The following is a 25,588-nucleotide window of genomic DNA, read 5'->3' on the forward strand; positions in this document are numbered from 1 at the left end:
ACCCTGTTGTATTCTACCATCATGGTCGCTAGGTAACCCTGTTGTATTCTACCATCATGGTCGCTAAGTAGGTTAACCAACCACATCATGATCAGTAATAGTAATAATATCTCTGATTGTAAACTAACCCTTTGCCTTGCTTCTCTGTTCCAGATGCATTTGATCGTGAGTACAAGATTGCGTACGACCGCCTCAGCCCCAGCCAGGTGAAGCTGACACACAACTGTGACCGGCCACCAGGAGCAGGGGTCATGGAATGTAGGAGGACCTTTGGGCAGCCTAGTCTGTGATCTCCCCACCTCACGTTCTCTCCTCTCCATCCGGAAGACTTCACAGCCTAGTCTGTGATCTCCCCACCTCACGTTCTCTCCTCTCCATCCGGAAGACTTCACAGCCTAGTCTGTGATCTCCCCACCTCACGTTCTCTCCTCTCCATCCGGAAGACTTCACAGCCTAGTTTGTGAAGTACCCCCTACTCACCTCCCCTCCTCTGGAGGACCTTTGGGCAGCCTAGTTTGTGAAGTACCCCCTACTCACCTCCCCTCCTCTGGAGGACCTTTGGGCAGCCTAGTTTGTGAAGTACCCCCTACTCACCTCCCCTCCTCTGGAGGACCTTTGGGCAGCCTAGTTTGTGAAGTACCCCCTACTCACCTCCCCCTGGCTGCTACCCAACGTTCTCTCCTCTCCATCCATCCCATCCCTCCCAAAACATGACTGCTGCTTACCTACCACCAGCCCTTCTCTCTGGCCCCTCTCTGTTGGGGTGAAATCCTCAGGGCCAGCCCACCTGATACCCCAGGCATGGGGAGGAAAGTCATTGGGACCCGACATGTTCAGACACTGAAGCACAATGTGTAACAAATACACAGAAAATATACTAGAAGCTTTCAGAGACGCTCCACACTGTTACAATAGGACATTTTACATTTGAGTCATTTAGCAGGCGCTCTTATCCAGAGCGACTTACAGGAGCAATTAGAGTTAAGTGCCTTGCTCAAGGGCACATCGGAAGACTTTTCACCTAGTCAGCTCCGGGATTCGGTATGACATGGTATTGCATTCTATTACATGGCATTACAATAGGACCACATGGTATGACATGGTATTCTCGGTATGACATTCTATGACATGGTATGACATGGTATGACATGGTATTATTCCTCTGTATTTTCACTATTATTACATGACTCAAATGTTTGTAATATACCATGTGATATATTCTATATATTTTAAGACAATCTGTATCTGATTAACTTGTAAATGTTTTGTTTCTGTTTTTGTTGTGTGAGCTTCAAGCTTAGTGTGTTTTCTGTACCACAGTCAGGAGTGTTTTACTGTTGTGATGGGAGTGTTGTCGGGTGTAATGTAAAAGTCTCTCATGTGATTCTAGCACTTTCCAAAGAGTAACTTACATTAACTGTGAACAAATATCAGTTATAGTAATAATTTACAGTAAACATTTGGACCTTTTTTTTTATTTTTAGTCATTCAGTTGAACTGTGATACGTACACAGCTGCTGTACTATGATCGGGTATGGTGCCCGTCTTACTGCTCATACTGAGGATGATGTCATACTTTCACATTCTGCAAACTCACATGACTGCTTTTCTTTGACTCCCCTCTGGCAGGACCAGTACACATTTAAAAAAATGAAGGATCCATTGGCCATGTGTGTGAGAGCATGAAAACGTGCGGTATCATGGGTAAATTGTGACTGACTGACTGTACAAATAATATTGAGTAGTTATTTATTGATGCACCGTGGTTGGTAGATCAGTCCTATATAGTGCACTACGTTTGACCATGATCCATACTCCAGTGTTAGGATGGAAGGTAGAAGAACTGTGTCACAGTGAAATATGTTACACGTCAAGGTATCTGTATTCTGAAACCGTCACAATATCACCAACAAGGGAATATTTTGTATATTGTGAATGAGCTGGTTCGAGAAGAGTTACACATCATTCCACAACAGAATGGTTCTAATCTAAAATAATTCCTTACATTCCTTCCTAAAGAGCGGATAAAACAAAACAGCACTTGATGACAGTTGACTAGCTTTAGGCTTTAGGTTGAGGATTATTCAACAAAATGTCTTGTTTACCATGTCAGACTGTTGTTAAAGAAAGCAGAAATACACTGCTTGTTTACCGGCAAGGAAAAGTACTGTGATATTATAAAATCAATGTCATTTCACTCATAATTACAATGAGACTTATGGCTCTATTCAATCTGGATGGCTGAAGCGTTACTGATTTGCGTGATAGAAATGTAAAGGTCATTTCACTCATAATTACAATGAGACTTATGGCTCTATTCAATCTGGATCGCTGAAGTGTTGCTGATTTACCTGATAGAAATGTAAAGGTCATTTCCCATTGAGGCTACATATGCAGCGTTTACCGTGAACGCAGTCTCCGATAACGCGGGAAAATTGCCTTTCAAATTAAATCACGCTGTAACGCTGAACTTCCGCGATACGGATTGAATAGAGTCCTTAATAGGTTCAAAAATTACTTTGATAAATATTTGAATACTAATCATAAAAGGACCTCCAGGAAGGTAGGTAGCTCTCCAGGAACAGGGTTGGAGTGAAAACCTCCAGCAGGGTAGCTCTCCAGGAACAGGGTTGGATTGAAAACCTCCAGGAGGGTAGCTCTCCAGGAACAGGGTTGGAGAGTCCTGTATGTAACTACTATACACATTGACCATGATATCACCATATCGTCACTATAGGTATCAATATGTTGTTGTTTACACTGTTGGAGCACTGTTATGTCTTTGAATATATAATATGTATCATTTTTACCACAGTTTAATACTAATTTGTAAGATTTGTTTTCCTGGAATCTGCCCGACTGGATCTACAGACTGTTTTACATTCTGAATAAACCCCCAGAATAATAAACATTTGTTTCTGGTTTGTCTGATTCTGTATGGGAGAAACATCCTGGTTCACAGGTCCAGTTTTTATAAACATCATGTATTATATCACAGTGTTTTTGCATTTGGGCTACACTGACAATTTCAAACAAACGTGATTCTACACTGAACAAAAATATAAACCCAACATGCAACAATTTCAAAGATTTTACTGAGTTTCAGTTCATATAAGGAAATCAGTCAATTGAAATAAATTCATTAGGCTCTAATCTATGGATTTCACATGACTGGGAATACAGATATGCATCTGTTGGTCACAGATACCTTTAAAAAAAAGGTAGGGGTGTGGATCAGAAAAATCAGTATCTGGTGTGACCACCATTTGCAACATGGGGCCGTGCATTATCATGCTGAAACATGAGGTGATGGCGGTGGATGAATGGCACGACAATGGGCCTCAGGATCTCGTCACGGTATCTCTGTGCATTCAAATTGCCATCGATAAAATGCAATTGTGTTCATTGTCTGTAGCTTATGCCTGCCCATACCATAACCCCACCGCCACCATGGGGCACTCTGTTCACAACGTTGACACCAGCAATTCTCTCGCCCACACAACCCCATACACGCTGTCTGCCATCTGCCCGGTACAGTTGAAACCGGCATTCATCCGTGAAGAGCACACTTCTCCAGTGTGCCAGTGGCCATCGAAGGTGAGCATTTGCTCACTGAAGTCAGTTACGACGCCAAACTGGTCAAGACCCTGGTGTGGATGACGTGTACGCAGATGAGCTTCCCTGAGACGGTTTCTGAAGGTTTCTGCAGAAATTCTTAAGTTGTGCAAACCCACAGTTTCATCAGCTGTCAGGGTGGCTGGTCTCAGACGATCCCGCATGTGAAAACGCCGGATTTGGAGGTCCTGGGCTGAAGTGGTTACACGTGGTCTGTGGTTGTGAGGCCAGTTGGACGTACTTCCAAATTCTCTCAAATGACGTTGGAGGCGGATATTGGTAGAGAAAGGAACATGCAATTATCTGGCAACAGCTCTGGTGGACATTCCTGTAGTCAGCATGCCAATTGCATGCTCCCTCAAAATTTGAGACATCTGTGGCATTGTGTTGTGTGACAAAACTGCGCATTTTAGAGTGGCCTTTTATTGTCCCCAGCACAATGTGCACCTGTGTAATGATCACGCTGTTTAATCAGCTTCTTCATTTGAGACACGTTTGAGTTGGATGGATTATCTTGGAAAGGAGAAATGCTCACCAACAGGGATGTAAACAAATGTGTGCACAAAATTTGAGAGAAATAAGCTTTTTGTGTGTATGGAACATTTCTGGGATCTTTTATTTCAGCTCATGAAACATGGGACCAACACTTTACATGTTGCGTTTATATTTTTGGTCAGTATAATTTTCAAAAATCGTTTTTGCTATCATGCATAATATGACAAATCCATTATCAACATGTTAACATAAAACATTAAAATAATTACGCACAAGGGTCCAAAAAAGTATTGCAAGTTATCTGTAAGTACAGTGCTGTCCTACCTGCGATGAAAGTGTTTTTGGTACCAGATGAGGGGTGTACCGGAACAGACGGTGGATGGTGGAGAGGTTCACCCGGCTGGCGTGTAACGCTCATGGCAGTGTCACCCCTTAAGACGCACCGCGGGAGAGGTGTTCACGGTGGATCAGCATATACCTTATGTAATAACTGAAGCCAGATAAGATGCATTTATAGATGAATGGTTAGTTAATTTATACTTTTCTCAAGTAGGCCCTGATTATATAAACATTTAATTTAGGAGATTATATGACAGAGCTATGAGAAATAGAAAAATGAAAATGTACTGGAATGGACATTTGGTAATTCAAATAAGGAGAAATGTTGTTCTATAATTAATATTTAATTGAATTAATTTGATTTAATCTATTCATTGATATAATGGTGAATTTATTGTCTAGTGTCTGGCAGAACCTCACCGTCTGTTTCCTAATCTGGAAAGTCTCGAAGTGCGTCTCGCCCTAGGAACTAATGAAGGAAATGAATGCTTCCGCCCGGACAGAATAGTGAACGGTACAAGTCCGTCGAGAAGATTTCTACATTGATGGGTATGAGTCTTTCTGTTTGTCGTTTTCATGAGATAACTTTTTTAATTATAAAAAATGCATAGTTCTACACTATTTACTTGCAAGCTAAACTCTGTCCTCAAATAAAGGTTAATTTCAAAGCTAGCTATCACCCTGCCAAGATTCGTTAGCTAGCCTTATTGAAAGGATCGAAAAGATAGCCAGCCTGACCCGTTTAGCCGGGCTAATGGTTTCTCAGTCTGGGATGACAGACAGCGGCGGTCGATGCCGTTTAAGATGAGGGAGGATTAGTCTTTTTTTATGAGCATGGCCTTATTTCTATTACAGCATATTGGTGCACAGGTCGAGAGAATTCTGAGTAATCAAGGTGACAGACAGTGACACATTCAATACCGCCTTGCACACACTTGCCTGCATCTAGCTGATCTAGGGTGTAATCAATAATTAGTTCAACAGTTGCAAATTAGAGTTTCTATTGGACAAATTCAGGTATGTTTATCCCCGTTTCGTTCCGGTTGCTTCTGTTTAAGAAATGTTTTTCAACAGAGTCGGTGGAATAAATACACCGCTCAATATGTCTTAGTCTTTCAGTGAGACTGTTCTATTCCTGGCATACACTACCGGTCAAAAGTTTGGACACACCTACTCATTCCAGGGTTTTTCTTTATTTTTACTATTTTCTACATTGTAGAATAATAGTGAAGACATCAAAACTATGAAATAACACATATGGAATCATGTAGTAACCAAAAAAGTGTTAAAGAAATCAAAATATATTTTATATTTGAGATTCTTCAAATGTGTGCAAAGCTGTCATCAAGGCAAAGGGTGGCTATTAGAAGCGCGGCTATATAAAATATAATTTGATTTGTTTAACACTTTTTCTGGTTACTACATGATTCCAAATGTGTTATGTCATAGTTTTGATGTCTTCACTATTATTCTACAATGTAGAAAATAGTAAAAATAAAGAAAAACCCTTGAATGAGTAGGTGTTCGAAAACTTTTGACCGGTAGTGTATATTATTTGCTTATGTCAGAAGCCGGTTGATAAACAAGACACACCAAGAAACTTTAATTCAAATGTAAGCATGCAGGATACTGATTGACACCCCTAGCTGTGTTGGATTAACACAAGTTTCCATATTTCCAGAGGCAGCTTTCTGGTTTGCATTCAAGACTGTGTTGTATTCACACACCGAGAGACTGTGGAGGCTCCGTTAAACTCATTCTGCTTTAGTGGAAAGCACATCACCATCACCATGCCGACGGTGGTCCTAATGGACGCGTCTCTGTCCATGACGCGGCCGGTCTCTCTGGAGCCGTGCTCGGAGGAGTTACAGAGGAAGAACCTAGCTGTGGCAGGACTCACCATGCTGTTTGAACACATGGCTACGAACTACCGACTGGAATTCACCTCTCTAGTGGCCTTCTCTTCCCTGTGGGAGCAACTGGTGCCTTTCACCAGGGACTACAACATCCTACAGGTACACAGGTCTGGCTAACACCAGGGACTAGAACACCCAACAGGTACACAGGTCTGGCTAACACCAGGGAGTAGAACACCCAACAGGTACACAGGTCTGGCTAACACAAGGGAGTAGAACACCCAACAGGTACACAGGTCTGGCTAACACCAGGGAGTAGAACACCCAACAGGTACACAGGTCTGGCTAACACCAGGGACTACAAATCCCAACAGGTACACAGGTCTGGCTAACACCAGGGAGTAGAACACCCAACAGGTACACAGGTCTGGCTAACACCAGGGAGTAGAACACCCAACAGGTACACAGGTCTGGCTAACACCAGGGACTACAAATCCCAACAGGTACACAGGTCTGGCTAACACCAGGGAGTAGAACACCCAACAGGTACACAGGTCTGGCTAACACCAGGGACTAGAACACCCAACAGGTACATAGGTCTGGCTAACACCAGGGAGTAGAACACCCAACAGGTACACAGGTCTGGCTAACACCAGGGAGTAGAACACCCAACAGGTACACAGGTCTGGCTAACACCAGGGAGTAGAACACCCAACAGGTACACAGGTCTGGCTAACACCAGGGAGTAGAACACCCAACAGGTACACAGGTCTGGCTAACACCAGGGACTAGAACACCCAACAGGTACACAGGTCTGGCTAACACCAGGGACTACAACACCCAACAGGTACACAGGTCTGGCTAACACCAGGGAGTAGAACACCAAACAGGTACACAGGTCTGGCTAACACCAGGGACTACAACACCCAACAGGTACACAGGTCTGGCTAACACCAGGGACTAGAACACCCAACAGGTACACAGGTCTGGCTAACACCAGGGAGTAGAACACCCAACAGGTACACAGGTCTGGCTAACACCAGGGAGTAGAACACCCAACAGGTACACAGGTCTGGCTAACACCAGGGAGTAGAACACCCAACAGGTACACAGGTCTGGCTAACACCAGGGAGTAGAACACCCAACAGGTACACAGGTCTGGCTAACACCAGGGACTAGAACACCCAACAGGTACACAGGTCTGGCTAACACCAGGGACTACAACACCCAACAGGTACACAGGTCTGGCTAACACCAGGGAGTAGAACACCAAACAGGTACACAGGTCTGGCTAACACCAGGGACTACAACACCCAACAGGTACACAGGTCTGGCTAACACCAGGGACTACAACACCCAACAGGTACACAGGTCTGGCTAACACCAGGGACTACAACACCCAACAGGTACACAGGTCTGGCTAACACCAGGGACTAGAACACCCAACAGGTACACAGGTCTGGCTAACACCAGGGAGTAGAACACCCAACAGGTACACAGGTCTGGCTAACACCAGGGAGTAGAACACCCAACAGGTACACAGGTCTGGCTAACACCAGGGAGTAGAACACCCAACAGGTACACAGGTCTGGCTAACACCAGGGAGTAGAACACCCAACAGGTACACAGGTCTGGCTAACACCAGGGAGTAGAACACCCAACAGGTACACAGGTCTGGCTAACACCAGGGCTTGGAGGCAATATGGTAGTAGCTCTACTTGCTCTCTGATTGGCTAGAGGAACTGTAGACATATTGGTTACACCAGATCTGATTATTTTGTTAATTGTGTCCTTCCCTCTGCTGTGCGGTGCAGGAAGCCCTGAGCAACCTGGAGGACTATGACAAGACGTGTCTGGAGTCAGCTCTACATGGAGTCAGCAACGTGGTGCAGCAGGAGTGGGGGCACGCCTGTCCCACACAGGTACTTTATCAAGCCGTGATAGTACCATACTCTATCCAGTAGTAAACTGTCCCACACGGGTACTTTATCAAGCCGTGATAGTACCATACTCTATCCAGTAGTAAACTGTCCCACACGGGTACTTTATCAAGCCGTGATAGTACCATACTCTATCCAGTAGTAAACTGTCCCACACGGGTACTTTATCAAGCCGTGATAGTACCATACTCTATCCAGTAGTAAACTGTCCCACACGGGTACTTTATCAAGCCGTGATAGTACCATACTCTATCCAGTAGTAAACTGTCCCACACGGGTACTTTATCAAACCAATGAATCAAATGTATTAACAAAGCCTTTTTTACATCTCCGATGTGCATCGTCAAATAATAGTCAACGTTTACTGAGGCAAAAAAAACATTTCTGAACTCATTATTGACACCATAGTTTACAGGGAGATGTACACCTAGGAGTTGTAACACCCTGGTTAATTTATCTCGATAATCCTATATTTTCCTGGTCTCAGTGATTCCTGACAGCACTGACGGACTGTGACCTGTCGTTGTCATAGCTACCGTAAGGTGAATGCACTAACTCTAAGTTGCTCAGGATAAGAGCGTCTGCTAAATAACTAAAATGTTCAATGCAGGTAAACTTCCACCCAGACGTTGGTGAATATTGTTGCAGTTCTCCTTGTGGCCTCCAGGTGGTGCTCTCTGAGACACTCCACTCCCTACAGACTATTAGATTGATTATTGATTATTGATCTGGTGGCCTACAGGTGGTGTTGGTAACAGATGGGTCTCTGGGGATCGGTAAAGGCTCTCTGAGACACTCCCTACAGACTCTGAAAGGACGACCGGAGGATAAGAAGTTTCCTCTGCCGTTCCCTTTCCCTGCCAAGCTGTTCGTCATGTGCATCGCTAACGCAGAGGAGGTACGAAACTACTGCCCCTCCACTCCTTATATAGCTGATCAGACCTGGGGCTAGTGTTATATGTTTTTAGAGGGCTGTAGTTAGATATACAGTGAGGGGAAAAAAGTATTTGATCCCCTGCTGATTTTGTACGTTTGCCCACTGACAAAGACATGATCAGTCTATAATTTTAATGGTAGGTTTATTTGAACAGTGAGAGACAGAATAACAACAAAGAAATCCAGAAAAACGCATGTCAAACATGTTATAAATTGATTTGCATTTTAATGAAGAAAATAAGTATTTGACCCCTCTGCAAAACATGACTTAGTACTTAGTGGCAAAACCCTTGTTGGCAATCACAGAGGTCAGACGTTTCTTGTAGTTGGTCACCTGGTTTGCACACATCTCAGGAGGAATTTTGTCCCACTCCTCTTTGCAAATCTTCTCCAAGTCTTTAAGGTTTCGAGCCTGACGTTTGGCAACTCGAACCTTCAGCTCCCTCCACAGATTTTCTATGGGATTAAGGTCTGGAGACTGGCTAGGCCACTCCAGGACCTGAATGTGCTTCTTCTTGAGCCACTCCTTTGTTGCCTTGGCTGTGTGTTTTGGCTCATTGTCGTGCTGGAATACCCATCCACGACCCATTTTCAATGCCCTGGCTGAGGGAAGGAGGTTCTCACCCAAGATTTGACGGTACATGGCCCCGTCCATCGTCCCTTTGATGCGGTGAAGTTGTCCTGTCCCCTTAGCAGAAAAACACCCCCAAAGCATAATGTTTCCACCTCCATGTTTGACGGTGGGGATGGTGTTCTTGGGGTCATAGGCAGCATTCCTCCTCCTCCAAACACGGCGAGTTGAGTTGATGCCAAAGAGCTCCATTTTGGTCTCATCTGACCACAACACTTTCACCCAGTTCTCCTCTGAATCATTCAGATGTTCATTGGCAAACTTCAGACGGCCTGTATATGTGCTTTCTTGAGCAGGGTGACCTTGCGGGCGCTGCAGGATTTCAGTCCATCACGGCGTAGTGTGTTACCAATTGTTTTCTTGGTGACTATGGTCCCAGCTGCCTTGAGATCATTGACAAGATCCTCCCGTGTAGTTCTGGGCTGATTCCTCACGGTTCTCATGATCATTGCAACTCCACGAGGTGAGATCTTGCATGGAGCCCCAGGCCGAGGGAGATTGACAGTTATTTTGTGTTTCTTCCATTTGCGAATAATCGCACCAACTGTTGTCACCTTCTCACCAAGCTGCTTGGCGATGGTCTTGTAGCCCATTCCAGCCTTGTGTAGGTCTACAATCTTGTCCCTGACATCCTTGGAGAGCTCTTTGGTCTTGGCCATGGTGGAGAGTTTGGAATCTGATTGATTGCTTCTGTGGACAGGTGTCTTTTATACAGGTAACAAACTGAGATTAGGAGCACTCCCTTTAAGAGTGTGCTCCTAATCTCAGCTCGTTACCTGTATAAAAGACACCTGGGAGCCAGAAATCTTTCTGATTGAGAGGGGGTCAAATACTTATTTCCCTCATTAAAATGGAAATCAATTTATAACATTTTTGACATGCGTTTTTCTGGATTTTTTTGTTGTTATTCTGTCTCTCACTGTTCAAATAAACCTACCATTAAAAATTATAGACTGATCATTTCTTTGTCAGTGGGCAAACGTACAAAATCAGCAGGGGATCAAATACTTTTTTCCCTCACTGTAAATGATAGGAGACTGGTGTACTAAATCCTCTACAGTTACAGACCACTGCCACCAGCCGGTAGACTCTACCACTCCACATACTGATCCACCCCGACACCAGACCGCCCCCCACCCATCTCTTCCCTGTGGCTGGGTAAACATCCCCCTGCTATCTCTACCCTGTGGCTGGGTAAACATCCCCCACCCATCTCTACCCTGTGGCTGGGTAAACATCCCCCACCCATCTCTTCCCTGTGGCTGGGTAAACATCCCCCCACCCATCTCTTCCCTGTGGCTGGGTAAACATCCCCCACCCATCTCTACCCTGTGGCTGGGTAAACATCCCCCACCCATCTCTACCCTGTGGCTGGGTAAACATCCCCCCACCCATCTCTTCCCTGTGGCTGGGTAAACATCCCCCCACCCATCTCTTCCCTGTGGCTGGGTAAACATCCCCCACCCATCTCTACCCTGTGGCTGGGTAAACATCCCCCACCCATCTCTACCCTGTGGCTGGGTAAACATCCCCCCACCCATCTCTTCCCTGTGGCTGGGTAAACATCCCCCCACCCATCTCTTCCCTGTGGCTGGGTAAACATCCCCCACCCATCTCTTCCCTGTGGCTGGGTAAACATCCCCCCTGCCATCTCTACCCTGTGGCTGGGTAAACATCCCCCACCCATCTGGGTAAACATCCCCCACCCATCTCTTCCCTGTGGCTGGGTAAACATCCCCCTCCCATCTCTTCCCTGTGGCTGGGTAAACATCCCCCCACCCATCTCTTCCCTGTGGCTGGGTAAACATCCCCCACCCATCTGGGGTAAACATCCCCCACCCATCTCTTCCCTGTGGCTGGGTAAACATCCCCCCTGCCATCTCTACCCTGTGGCTGGGTAAACATCCCCCACCCATCTCTTCCCTGTGGCTGGGTAAACATCCCCCACCCATCTCTACCCTGTGGCTGGGTAAACATCCCCCCACCCATCTCTTCCCCGTGGCTGGGTAAACATCCCCCCACCCATCTCTACCCTGTGGCTGGGTAAACATCCCCCCACCCATCTCTTCCCTGTGGCTGGGTAAACATCCCCCACCCATCTCTACCCTGTGGCTGGGTAAACATCCCCCACCCATCTCTTCCCTGTGGCTGGGTAAACATCCCCCACCCATCTCTACCCTGTGGCTGGGTAAACATCCCCCACCCATCTCTTCCCTGTGGCTGGGTAAACATCCCCCCACCCATCTCTACCCTGTGGCTGGGTAAACATCCCCCACCCATCTCTTCCCTGTGGCTGGGTAAACATCCCCCACCCATCTCTTCCCTGTGGCTGGGTAAACATCCCCCACCCATCTCTACCCTGTGGCTGGGTAAACATCCCCCACCCATCTCTACCCTGTGGCTGGGTAAACATCCCCCCCACCCATCTCTTCCCTGTGGCTGGGTAAACATCCCCCCCACCCATCTCTTCCCTGTGGCTGGGTAAACATCCCCCCACCCATCTCTTCCCTGTGGCTGGGTAAACATCCCCCTGCCATCTCTTCCCTGTGGCTGGGTAAACATCCCCCCACCCATCTCTTCCCTGTGGCTGGGTAAACATCCCCCACCCATCTCTACCCTGTGGCTGGGTAAACATCCCCCCACCCATCTCTTCCCTGTGGCTGGGTAAACATCCCCCTGCCATCTCTTCCCTGTGGCTGGGTAAACATCCCCCTGCCATCTCTTCCCTGTGGCTGGGTAAACATCCCCCACCCATCTCTACCCTGTGGCTGGGTAAATATCCCCCCACCCATCTCTTCCCTGTGGCTGGGTAAACATCCCCCCTCCCATCTCTTCCCTGTGGCTGGGTAAACATCCCCCACCCATCTCTTCCCTGTGGCTGGGTAAACATCCCCCCACCCATCTCTTCCCTGTGGCTGGGTAAACATCCCCCCCACTCATCTCTTCCCTGTGGCTGGGTAAACATCCCCCCACCCATCTCTTCCCTGTGGCTGGGTAAACATCCCCCACCCATCTGGGGTAAACATCCCCCACCCATCTCTTCCCTGTGGCTGGGTAAACATCCCCCCTGCCATCTCTACCCTGTGGCTGGGTAAACATCCCCCACCCATCTGGGTAAACATCCCCCACCCATCTCTTCCCTGTGGCTGGGTAAACATCCCCCTCCCATCTCTTCCCTGTGGCTGGGTAAACATCCCCCCCACTCATCTCTTCCCTGTGGCTGGGTAAACATCCCCCCACCCATCTCTTCCCTGTGGCTGGGTAAACATCCCCCACCCATCTGGGGTAAACATCCCCCACCCATCTCTTCCCTGTGGCTGGGTAAACATCCCCCCTGCCATCTCTACCCTGTGGCTGGGTAAACATCCCCCACCCATCTGGGTAAACATCCCCCACCCATCTCTTCCCTGTGGCTGGGTAAACATCCCCCTCCCATCTCTTCCCTGTAGCTGGGTAAACATCCCCCACAATAATAATAATGATAATAATAATATCATAATCATAATTCTTTCCTATGTAGTTTCATCTGAAATCATCGTCTTATTTCATGCAGAGTTATTTGATAGTCTGCGACAGTGCCTCTCAGACTGGCCGCCACAACCCCCGGCCACTCCACATACCGATCCACCCCACCCCCGGCCACTCCACATACCGATCCACCCCACCCCCGGCCACTCCACATACCGATCCACCCCACCCCCGGCCACTCCACATACCGATCCACCCCACCCCCGGCCACTCCACATACCGATCCACCCCACCCCCGGCCACTCCACATACCGATCCACCCCACCCCCGGCCACTCCACATACCGATCCACCCCACCCCCGGCCACTCCACATACCGATCCACCCCACCCCCGGCCACTCCACATACCGATCCACCCCACCCCCGGCCACTCCACATACCGATCCACCCCAACCCCGGCCACTCCACATACCGATCCACCCCACCCCCGGCCACTCCACATACCGATCCACCCCACCCCCGGCCACTCCACATACCGATCCACCCCAACCCCGGCCACCGTGAGCCTGACCCGGAGTTATGTTAGGGGACTGTCCCGGCCACCGTGAGCCTGACCCGGAGTTATGTTAGGGGACTGTCCCGGCCACCGTGAGCCTGACCCGGAGTTATGTTAGGGGACTGTCCCGGCCACCGTGAGCCTGACCCGGAGTTATGTTAGGGGACTGTCCCGGCCACCGTGAGCCTGACCCGGAGTTATGTTAGGGGACTGTCCCGGCCACCGTGAGCCTGACCCGGAGTTATGTTAGGGGACTGTCCCGGCCACCGTGAGCCTGACCCGGAGTTATGTTAGGGGACTGTCCCGGCCACCGTGAGCCTGACCCGGAGTTATGTTAGGGGACTGTCCCGGCCACCGTGAGCCTGACCCGGAGTTATGTTAGGGGACTGTCCCGGCCACCGTGAGCCTGACCCGGAGTTATGTTAGGGGACTGTCCCGGCCACCGTGAGCCTGACCCGGAGTTATGTTAGGGGACTGTCCCGGCCACCGTGAGCCTGACCCGGAGTTATGTTAGGGGACTGTACAAATTCAGACATTTACCTATTATACTATAATGCACATGAATGAGTAGTATCCCAGAAATCTTCACATTCCTCATTTGTAATACTTTCCCCTAAGTCTGCTTCCCATTTGAGACAGAGATTATTAGTGTTATCTGGGAAGGAATCAGTTTGGTCATCCTATTCATATTCCTCAGAACCAATTCAATGTGTTTGATGCTTTTGGCACATTCAAATCATGTTGTTTGTGTTAGCATGGTGTCTGCTAGGGTCAGGACGATACCAGTATCGCGAATACTCGATAGTATCATGGCAAGGAAACAAAACCTGAAGCGGATTTAACTTCAGCCCTGATGTTGAAAACAAACATCATAATGTTGTCATCCAGTCCCATGTATTTATTTTCCAAACTATATCACACAATGTTTTACATACAGCAGCTTTTACAGGACCAAAGAGTTGGTCTGCTTCCTGTTTTCTTTTTTGCCATGGAAATAAATATTGCGATACTGGTATCATCCCGTGGCTGATATTCTACCTGATGTTCTGTTATAGTGGCTGATATTCTACCTGATGTTCTGTTATAGCGGCTGATATTCTACCTGATGTTCTGTTATAGCGGCTGATATTCTACCTGATGTTCTGTTATAGTGGCTGATATTCTACCTGATGTTCTGTTATAGTGGCTGATATTCTACCTGATGTTCTGTTATAGCGGCTGATATTCTACCTGATGTTCTGTTATAGTGGCTGATATTCTACCTGATGTTCTGTTATAGTGGCTGATATTCTACCTGATGTTCTGTTATAGTGGCTGATATTCTACCTGATGTTCTGTTATAGTGGCTGATATTCTACCTGATGTTCTGTTATAGTGGCTGATATTCTACCTGCTGTTCTGTTATAGTGGCTGATATTCTACCTGATGTTCTGTTATAGTGGCTGATATTCTACCTGATGTTCTGTTGTAGTGGCTGATATTCTACCTGATGTTCTGTTATAGTGGCTGATATTCTACCTGATGTTCTGTTATAGTGGCTGATATTCTACCTGATGTTCTGTTATAGTGGCTGATATTCTACCTGATGTTCTGTTATAGTGGCTGATATTCTACCTGCTGTTCTGTTATAGTGGCTGATATTCTACCTGATGTTCTGTTATAGTGGCTGATATTCTACCTGATGTTCTGTTATAGTGGCTGATATTCTACCTGATGTTCTGTTATAGTGGCTGATATTCTACCTGATGTTCTGTTATAGTGGCTGATATTCTACCTGATGTTCTGTTATAGTGGCTGATATTCTACCTGCTGTTCTGTTATAGTGGCTGATATTCTACCTGATGTTCTGTTATAGTGGCTGATATTCTACCTGATGTTCTGTTATAGTGGCTGATATTCTACCTGATGTTCTGTTATAGTGGCTGATATTCTACCTGATGTTCTGTTATAGTGGCTGATATTCTACCTGATGTTCTGTTATAGTGGCTGATATTCTACCTGCTGTTCTGTTATAGTGGCTGATATTCTACCTGCTGTTCTGTTATAGTGGCTGATATTCTACCTGATGTTCTGTTATAGTGGCTGATATTCTACCTGATGTTCTGTTATAGTGGCTGATATTCTACCTGATGTTCTGTTATAGTGGCTGATATTCTACCTGCTGTTCTGTTATAGTGGCTGATATTCTACCTGCTGTTCTGTTATAGTGGCTGATATTCTACCTGCTGTTCTGTTATAGTGGCTGATATTCTACCTGCTGTTCTGTTATAGTGGCTGATATTCTACCTGATGTTCTGTTATCTCCAGACCACTAGAGTTGCCACTACATCCCCTGTTCTTCGTCCTTCCATAGTTACAGATGACCGACACTATGGATAACCTGGAGCAGCTGCTCCAACTGAATGGAGGAGATGGACAGATCTTCACCATGGAAGGCCAGCTCTGCCTGAAGAGTGTACAGTCCATGTTTGGGTATGTTGTACTTCAGCAGAAGCACCTGACCTAGGTCTAGGCCTGGCACAATTACCGTATAACCGTGTAACCGACAGTTGTGGATAAAGACCGTTATGAAAATAAAATAACTGTCATAACCGGAAAGAAATCTGTCAGTTTAAGCTAGAGATACAGTGGGGAAAAAAAGTATTTAGTCAGCCACCAATTGTGCAAGTTCTCCCACTTAAAAAGATGAGAGAGGCCTGTAATTTTCATCATAGGTACACGTCAACTATGACAGACAAAATGAGAAAAAGAAATCCAGAAAATCACATTGTAGGATTTTTAATGAATTTATTTGCAAATGATGGTGGAAAATAAGTATTAATGTAGCAGCACACACACAAATAGAATGAATAGAAGGGGCTTGGAACCTCTAACCCAGGTAATATGACTGGTCAACTCTCAATGGCTGCCTGGTATTGTGATGCAATCATTTCCATGGTAATGTAGAATGTTCATTCAAATGATGTTAACTGATGTGGCTCATGCAATGGAATGTATTTTTGGTTCTGTCAGTTGAGTTTGAATCAACAAATCACAGCACATTTTGATGGGTACACTTCCTGCTTTGCTCCTATGGGTACAGTCGTAATGGGCCGCCAGTCCACCCACTATGCCATCGTTGACTTGAAAGGGGACGCCCGTTATGTTCATTCTATTTATATGGCAGCACATGCAGACAGGAGCGGAGGAGAGAAGGAGAAAAATGATTTCATTTTGTTGCTATTCGAACGGTTATTACTGTGACTGCGGTCATTTGGCTGGCCAATAACTGTCATCCAGAATTCCATGAGCGCCGCAGCCCTAGCTAGTTCCATGAGCGCCGCAGCCCTAGCTAGATCCATGAGCGCCACAGCCCTAGCTAGATCCATGAGCACCGCAGCCCTAGCTAGTTCCATGAGCGCCACAGCCCTAGCTAGATCCATGAGCGCCGCAGCCCTAGCTAGTTCCATGAGCGCCACAGCCCTAGCTAGATCCATGAGCACCGCAGCCCTAGCTAGTTCCATGAGCGCCGTAGCCCTAGCTAGTTCCATGAGCGCCACAGCCCTAGCTAGATCCATGAGCGCCGCAGCCCTAGCTAGATCCATGAGCGCCGCAGCCCTAGCTAGATCCATGAGCGCCGCAGCCCTAGCTAGATCCATGAGCGCCGCAGCCCTAGCTAGTTCCATGAGCGCCGCAGCCCTAGCTAGATCCATGAGCGCCGCAGCCCTAGCTAGTTCCATGAGCGCCGCAGCCCTAGCTAGATCCATGAGCGCCGCAGCCCTAGCTAGTTCCATGAGCGCCGCAGCCCTAGCTAGTTCCATGAGCGCCGCAGCCCTAGCTAGTTCCATGAGCGCCGCAGCCCTAGCTAGTTCCATGAGCACCGCAGCCCTAGCTAGATCCATGAGCGCCGCAGCCCTAGCTAGTTCCATGAGCGCCGCAGCCCTAGCTAGTTTCATGAGCGCCGCAGCCCTAGCTAGTTGCATGAGCGCCGCAGCCCTAGCTAGTTCCATGAGCACCGCTGCCCTAGCTAGTTCCATGAGCGCCGCAGCCCTAGCTAGTTCCATGAGCGCCGCAGCCCTAGCTAGTTCCATGAGCGTCGCAGCCCTAGCTAGTTCTCTATCTCAGCTAGTGTCTTGTTTCCACTAATGTTCCAACTGATTTGTCTGTCCAGGCGTCTGATAGATGCGGCCTACTCCCCCTTCCCTGCTGTGCTGCGCTGTGGGAACCTGGCTTCTGATGTCCAGGTGTTCCCCAGACCGGAGCCTGTGTTCCTGGATGAAGAAATTGACCCTATGCCCCGACACATCCTCACAGGTACCCAACAGGCTTTCTAAATGATCCTAACCATATGTCGTCTATCAGCCCAGTACCCAACAGGCTTTCTAAATGATCCTAACCATATGTTGTCTATCAGCCCAGTACCCAACAGGCTTTCTAAATGATCCTAACCATATGTTGTCTATCAGCCCAGTACCCAATAGGCTTTCTAAATGATCCTAACCATATGTTGTCTATCAGCCCAGTACCCAACAGGCTTTCTAAATGATGCTAACCATATGTTGTCTATCAGCCCAGTACCCAACAGGCTTTCTAAATGATCCTAACCATATGTTGTCTATCAGCCCAGTACCCAACAGGCTTTCTAAATGATCCTAACCATATGTTGTCTATCAGCCCAGTACCCAACAGGCTTTCTAAATTATCCTAACCATATGTCGTCTATCAGCCCAGTACCCAACAGGCTTTCTAAATGATCCTAACCATATGTTGTCTATCAGCCCAGTACCCAACAGGCTTTCTAAATGATCCTAACCATATGTTGTCTATCAGCCCAGTACCCAACAGGCTTTCTAAATGATCCTAACCATATGTTGTCTATCAGCCCAGTACCCAACAGGCTTTCTAAATTATCCTAACCATATGTTGTCTATCAGCCCAGTACCCAACAGGCTTTCTAAATGATCCTAACCATATGTTGTCTATCAGCCCAGTACCCAACAGGCTTTCTAAATGATCCTAACCATACAGTGACTATCAATAAACTAAAATAATAACTGAAATAGCTTGTGTCCTTGTAATAGCAATCCTAAATGAGCTCAGGTGTAACCGATCACATTCAAAATCATACATCAAGGTAATTGGCCTCCACCTGTGTTAAATTGTAGTGATTCACATGATTTCAGGATAAATTCAGCAGTTCCTGTAGGTTCCCTCTGCTGGGTAGGGAATTACAAAGCAAACACTCAACCATGAGCACCAAGGAGCTTTCAGAAGAACTCCGGGACCAAGTTGTGGAAAGGCACAGATCAGGGGATGGCTATCAAAATATTTAAAAGGCCTTGAGTATCCCTTGTAACTCTGTGTTGTTGTTGTTTTTATCACACTGCTTTGCTTTATCTTGGCCAGGTCGCAGTTGGAAATGAGAACTTGTTCTCAACTGGCTTACCTGGTTAAATAAAGGTTAAATAAAAAATAAAAATAAACGGTCAAGAAGTAGTAGGTGTATGGATCAGAGAGGAGACTGATCAGAGAGGAGACTGATCAGAGAGGAGACTGAGCCAGTAGGAGACTGATCAGAGAGGAGACTGATCAGAGAGGAGACTGATCAGAGAGGAGACTGATCAGAGAGGAGACTGATCAGAGAGGAGACTGAGCCAGTAGGAGACTGATCAGAGACCTACCAAGAGTCCAATGGCAACTTCGAAAGTGCTACAGGCTTCTATGGCCAAGACTGGTCACAGTGTGAATGTGACAACAATATGCCAAGCGCTCCACAAATCTGCCATGTATGGTAGGGTGTCCAGAAGGAAGCCATTACTCCAGAAAGCCCATCTTGAATCCCTTTTGAAGTATGCAAAAAAAAAAAAAAAAGCTTGGGAGATTCTGTAGCCATGTGACAAAAAGTTTTGTGGTCTGACAAAACATAAATTGAACTTTTGGGCCTAAATGCAAAGCGTTACGTTTGACGCAAACCCAACAAGGCACATCACCCAAAGAACACCATCCCTACTGTGAAGCATGGCGGCAGCAGCATGTTTCAGTCCCCATAACATGTTACCAGGATAGAAGGGGAAATTTAATGGTGCAATGTACAGAAAAGTCCTTGAAGAAAAATGCTGAAACTTTCAGCATGACAACAAGCCGAAGCCAGTGGAGTGGCTAAGGAATAAAAAAGGTGTAAATATCCTTGATTGGCCCAGTCAGAGCCCGGACCTCAATACAACGCTGTCCATCAACGCTTCCCAGTCAGAGCCCGGACCTCAATACAACGCTGTCCATCAACGCTTCCCAGTCAGAGCCCGGACCTCAATACAACGCTGTCCATCAACGCTTCCCAGTCAGAGCCCGGACCTCAATACAACGCTGTCCATCAACGCTTCCCAGTCAGAGCCCTGACCTCAATACAACGCTGTCCATCAACGCTTCCCAGTCAGAGCCCGGACCTCAATACAACGCTGTCCATCAACGCTTCCCAGTCAGAGCCCTGACCTCAATACAACGCTGTCCATCAACGCTTCCCAGTCAGAGCCCTGACCTCAATACAACGCTGTCCATCAACGCTTCCCAGTCAGAGCCCTGACCTCAATACAACGCTGTCCATCAACGCTTCCCAGTCAGAGCCCTGACCTCAATACAACGCTGTCCATCAACGCTTCCCAGTCAGAGCCCTGACGTCAATACAACGCTGTCCATCAACGCTTCCCAGTCAGAGCCCTGACGTCAATACAACGCTGTCCATCAACGCTTCCCAGTCAGAGCCCTGACCTCAATACAATGCTGTCCATCAACGCTTCCCAGTCAGAGCCCTGACCTCAATACAACGCTGTCCATCAACGCTTCCCAGTCAGAGCCCTGACCTCAATACAACGCTGTCCATCAACGCTTCCCAGTCAGAGCCCTGACCTCAATACAACGCTGTCCATCAACGCTTCCCAGTCAGAGCCCTGACCTCAATACAACGCTGTCCATCAACGCTTCCCAGTCAGAGCCCTGACCTCAATACAACGCTGTCCATCAACGCTTCCCAGTCAGAGCCCTGACCTCAATACAACGCTGTCCATCAACGCTTCCCAGTCAGAGCCCTGACCTCAATACAACGCTGTCCATCAACGCTTCCCAGTCAGAGCCCTGACGTCAATACAACGCTGTCCATCAACGCTTCCCAGTCAGAGCCCGGACCTCAATACAACGCTGTCCATCAACGCTTCCCAGTCAGAGCCCTGACCTCAATACAACGCTGTCCATCAACGCTTCCCAGTCAGAGCCCTGACCTCAATACAACGCTGTCCATCAACGCTTCCCAGTCAGAGCCCTGACCTCAATACAACGCTGTCCATCAACGCTTCCCAGTCAGAGCCCTGACCTCAATACAATGCTGTCCATCAACGCTTCCCAGTCAGAGCCCTGACCTCAATACAATGCTGTCCATCAACGCTTCCCAGTCAGAGCCCTGACCTCAATACAATGCTGTCCATCAACGCTTCCCAGTCAGAGCCCTGACGTCAATACAACGCTGTCCATCAACGCTTCCCAGTCAGAGCCCTGACCTCAATACAACGCTGTCCATCAACGCTTCCCAGTCAGAGCCCGGACCTCAATACAACGCTGTCCATCAACGCTTCCCAGTCAGAGCCCTGACCTCAATACAACGCTGTCCATCAACGCTTCCCAGTCAGAGCCCTGACCTCAATACAACGCTGTCCATCAACGCTTCCCAGTCAGAGCCCTGACGTCAATACAATGCTGTCCATCAACGCTTCCCAGTCAGAGCCCTGACCTCAATACAACGCTGTCCATCAACGCTTCCCAGTCAGAGCCCTGACCTCAATACAACGCTGTCCATCAACGCTTCCCAGTCAGAGCCCTGACCTCAATACAACGCTGTCCATCAACGCTTCCCAAGTAACTTGACAGAGCTTGAACAGTTTTGTAAAAACAGAATGGTGAAATATTGCCAAATCTAGGTGTGCAAAGTTGGTTGAGACCCATCCCAACAGACTCACAGCTGTAATGGCTGACAAAGGTGCTTCCACCAAGTATTGTCTAATGGGGGGGGGGGTTGAGACTTATCCAATTATGATATTTCAGTTTAGTATTTTTCCCCTTAAAAGGTTGGAGTATGGTGTGTAGATTAGTGGTGAGAAATCCTTATCTAAATGCATGAAACTCTGAGGCATTGACACAACAAAATGTGAAAACAGTTCAAGGTGGTGTAATCTTTCTCTAGGTGCTGTATATTCTCAGCTTAGTCTCCTTCAATTCAACTGAGTTCAACTCTCTTACGGACTTTCAGATTTTCTTGATGACCATCACAGTTCATTGATTTAGATGTGTTGTTGTATGTGCTGTAAAACTGCCATTCCACTTCAAGCTGTCAATGTATACATCAAGTAAAACTAACTGTGTTGCAGATCTGGAGATAGTTGGTTTCATAGAGATAGGAGACATCTCGAGTCCTCCTGTCATGTCCAGACACCTGGTTCTCCCTATCGCTATCAATAAAGGTAGTTACCGCTTCTAATCTGTTCTCCTCAGACTGGGCTCTTGCCTTTTAACTAATACCAAAATAGTGTTCTAAAATATAGTTCTAATGTTCTAAATGAGTGTTGTAATGTTCTAAAATAGTGTTCTGATGTTCTAAATGAATGTTCTAATGTTCTAAATGAGTGTTCTGATGTTCTAAATGAGTGTTGTAATGAGTTTATTGTTGTGTTCTTGGTTCCAGAGGTGGATGAAGTGGGTCCCGGAACCACAGAGGAGCAGGAGGAGGAGACATCAGCCAACCAGCAGGCAGGGAAGGCCCCCAACTTCTGTGTCCTACTCCATGGCAGTCTGAAGGTCGAGGGCATGGTGGCGCTGGTGCAGCTGGGGTACGATATTACTATGTTCTGTTATGAGACATTATAAAGGTTCATAACATACTTATAACATGTTATAAAGGTAGAGGGCATGGTGGCTCTGGTACAGCTGGGGTAAGATGTTACTATGTTCTGTTATGACACATTATAAAGGTTCATAACATACTTATAACATGTTATAAAGGTCGAGGGCATGGTGGCGCTGGTACAGCTGGGGTAAGATATGAATGTTTAATCTATTCTCTCTCTCCAGCCCAGAGTGGTACGGGATGCTGGTTAATCTATTCTCTATCTCTCTCTCCAGCCCAGAGTGGTACGGGATGCTGGTTAATCTATTCTCTATCTCTCTCCAGCCCAGAGTGGTACGGGATGCTGGTTAATCTATTCTCTATCTCTCTCTAGCCCAGAGTGGTACGGGATGCTGGTTAATCTATTCTCTATCTCTCTCTCCAGCCCAGAGTGGTACGGGATGCTGGTTAATCTATTCTCTATCTCTCTCTAGCCCAGAGTGGTACGGGATGCTGGTTAATCTATTCTCTATCTCTCTCCAGCCCAGAGTGGTACGGGATGCTGGTTAATCTATTCTCTATCTCTCTCCAGCCCAGAGTGGTACGGGATGCTGGTTAATCTATTCTCTATCTCTCTCTAGCCCAGAGTGGTATGGGATGCTGGTTAATCTATTCTCTATCTCTCTCCAGCCCAGAGTGGTACGGGATGCTGGTTAATCTATTCTCTATCTCTCTCTCCAGCCCAGAGTGGTACGGGATGCTGGTTAATCTATTCTCTATCTCTCTCCAGCCCAGAGTGGTACGGGATGCTGGTTAATCTATTCTCTATCTCTCTCCAGCCCAGAGTGGTACGGGATGCTGGTTAATCTATTCTCTATCTCTCTCCAGCCCAGAGTGGTACGGGATGCTGGTTAATCTATTCTCTATCTCTCTCCAGCCCAGAGTGGTACGGGATGCTGGTTAATCTATTCTCTATCTCTCTCCAGCCCGGAGTGGTATGGGATGCTGGTTAATCTATTCTCTATCTCTCTCCAGCCCAGAGTGGTACGGGATGCTGGTTAATCTATTCTCTATCTCTCTCTCCAGCCCAGAGTGGTACGGGATGCTGGTTAATCTATTCTCTATCTCTCTCCAGCCCAGAGTGGTACGGGATGCTGGTTAATCTATTCTCTATCTCTCTCTAGCCCAGAGTGGTACGGGATGCTGGTTAATCTATTCTCTATCTCTCTCTCCAGCCCAGAGTGGTACGGGATGCTGGTTAATCTATTCTCTATCTCTCTCCAGCCCAGAGTGGTACGGGATGCTGGTTAATCTATTCTCTATCTCTCTCTAGCCCAGAGTGGTATGGGATGCTGGTTAATCTATTCTCTATCTCTCTCCAGCCCAGAGTGGTACGGGATGCTGGTTAATCTATTCTCTATCTCTCTCTCCAGCCCAGAGTGGTACGGGATGCTGGTTAATCTATTCTCTATCTCTCTCCAGCCCAGAGTGGTACGGGATGCTGGTTAATCTATTCTCTATCTCTCTCCAGCCCAGAGTGGTACGGGATGCTGGTTAATCTATTCTCTATCTCTCTCCAGCCCAGAGTGGTACGGGATGCTGGTTAATCTATTCTCTATCTCTCTCCAGCCCAGAGTGGTACGGGATGCTGGTTAATCTATTCTCTATCTCTCTCCAGCCCGGAGTGGTATGGGATGCTGGTTAATCTATTCTCTATCTCTCTCCAGCCCAGAGTGGTACGGGATGCTGGTTAATCTATTCTCTATCTCTCTCTCCAGCCCAGAGTGGTACGGGATGCTGGTTAATCTATTCTCTATCTCTCTCTAGCCCAGAGTGGTACGGGATGCTGGTTAATCTATTCTCTATCTCTCTCTCCAGCCCAGAGTGGTACGGGATGCTGGTTAATCTATTCTCTATCTCTCTCTCCAGCCCAGAGTGGTACGGGATGCTGGTTAATCTATTCTCTATCTCTCTCTCCAGCCCAGAGTGGTACGGGATGCTGGTTAATCTATTCTCTATCTCTCTCTCCAGCCCAGAGTGGTACGGGATGCTGGTTAATCTATTCTCTATCTCTCTCCAGCCCAGAGTGGTACGGGATGCTGGTTAATCTATTCTCTATCTCTCTCCAGCCCGGAGTGGTATGGGATGCTGGTTAATCTATTCTCTATCTCTCTCCAGCCCAGAGTGGTACGGGATGCTGGTTAATCTATTCTCTATCTCTCTCTCCAGCCCAGAGTGGTACGGGATGCTGGTTAATCTATTCTCTATCTCTCTCTAGCCCAGAGTGGTACGGGATGCTGGTTAATCTATTCTCTATCTCTCTCTCCAGCCCAGAGTGGTACGGGATGCTGGTTAATCTATTCTCTATCTCTCTCTCCAGCCCAGAGTGGTACGGGATGCTGGTTAATCTATTCTCTATCTCTCTCTCCAGCCCAGAGTGGTACGGGATGCTGGTTAATCTATTCTCTATCTCTCTCTCCAGCCCAGAGTGGTACGGGATGCTGGTTAATCTCTTCTATCTCTCTCTAGCCCAGAGTGGTACGGGATGCTGGTTAATCTATTCTCTATCTCTCTCTCCAGCCCAGAGTGGTACGGGATGCTGGTTAATCTATTCTCTATCTCTCTCCAGCCCGGAGTGGTACGGGATGCTGGTTAATCTATTCTCTATCTCTCTCTCCAGCCCAGAGTGGTACGGGATGCTGGTTAATCTATTCTCTATCTCTCTCCAGCCCAGAGTGGTACGGGATGCTGGTTAATCTATTCTCTATCTCTCTCCAGCCCAGAGTGGTACGGGATGCTGGTTAATCTATTCTCTATCTCTCTCCAGCCCAGAGTGGTACGGGATGCTGGTTAATCTATTCTCTCTCTCTCTCTCCAGCCCGGAGTGGTACGGGATGCTGGTTAATC

General features: G+C 47.3%; 2 protein-coding genes across 5 annotated transcripts in view; both read left to right on the plus strand.

Moving 5' to 3' along the window:
* Window positions 1-736, plus strand: part of dennd4a (DENN/MADD domain containing 4A) — a gene marked incomplete at its 5' end in the record, with an annotated part of 133,672 nt that extends 132,936 nt beyond the window's left edge. The window contains one exon of the mRNA XM_084185653.1: window positions 154-736. Within this exon, the coding sequence (XP_084041779.1) occupies window positions 154-290 (137 nt within the window). The 3' untranslated portion in view covers window positions 291-736. The remainder of the gene's footprint in view (window positions 1-153) is intronic.
* Window positions 737-4,950: 4,214 nt separating this feature from the next.
* Window positions 4,951-25,588, plus strand: part of ints14 (integrator complex subunit 14) — a 29,191-nt gene continuing 8,553 nt past the window's right edge. The window contains exons 1-9 of one of the 4 annotated variants that reach the window (XM_084186019.1): window positions 4,965-4,998; window positions 6,131-6,464; window positions 8,120-8,227; window positions 8,988-9,143; window positions 16,190-16,308; window positions 17,987-18,129; window positions 22,227-22,319; window positions 22,541-22,653; window positions 22,858-22,889. In XM_084186019.1, the coding sequence (XP_084042145.1) occupies window positions 6,240-6,464; window positions 8,120-8,227; window positions 8,988-9,143; window positions 16,190-16,308; window positions 17,987-18,129; window positions 22,227-22,319; window positions 22,541-22,653; window positions 22,858-22,889 (989 nt within the window). In that variant the 5' untranslated portion in view covers window positions 4,965-4,998; window positions 6,131-6,239. Of the gene's footprint in view, window positions 4,999-6,130; window positions 6,465-8,119; window positions 8,228-8,987; window positions 9,144-16,189; window positions 16,309-17,986; window positions 18,130-22,226; window positions 22,320-22,540; window positions 22,686-22,857; window positions 22,890-25,588 lie in introns of all 4 variants that reach the window. The other 3 variants (XR_014614971.1, XR_014614972.1, XM_084186018.1) reach the window with 3 other exon arrangements.

The sequence above is a fragment of the Coregonus lavaretus genome, assembly GCF_964263955.1.
Source record: "Coregonus lavaretus genome assembly, chromosome: 21".
Classification (NCBI taxonomy): domain Eukaryota; kingdom Metazoa; phylum Chordata; class Actinopteri; order Salmoniformes; family Salmonidae; genus Coregonus; species Coregonus lavaretus.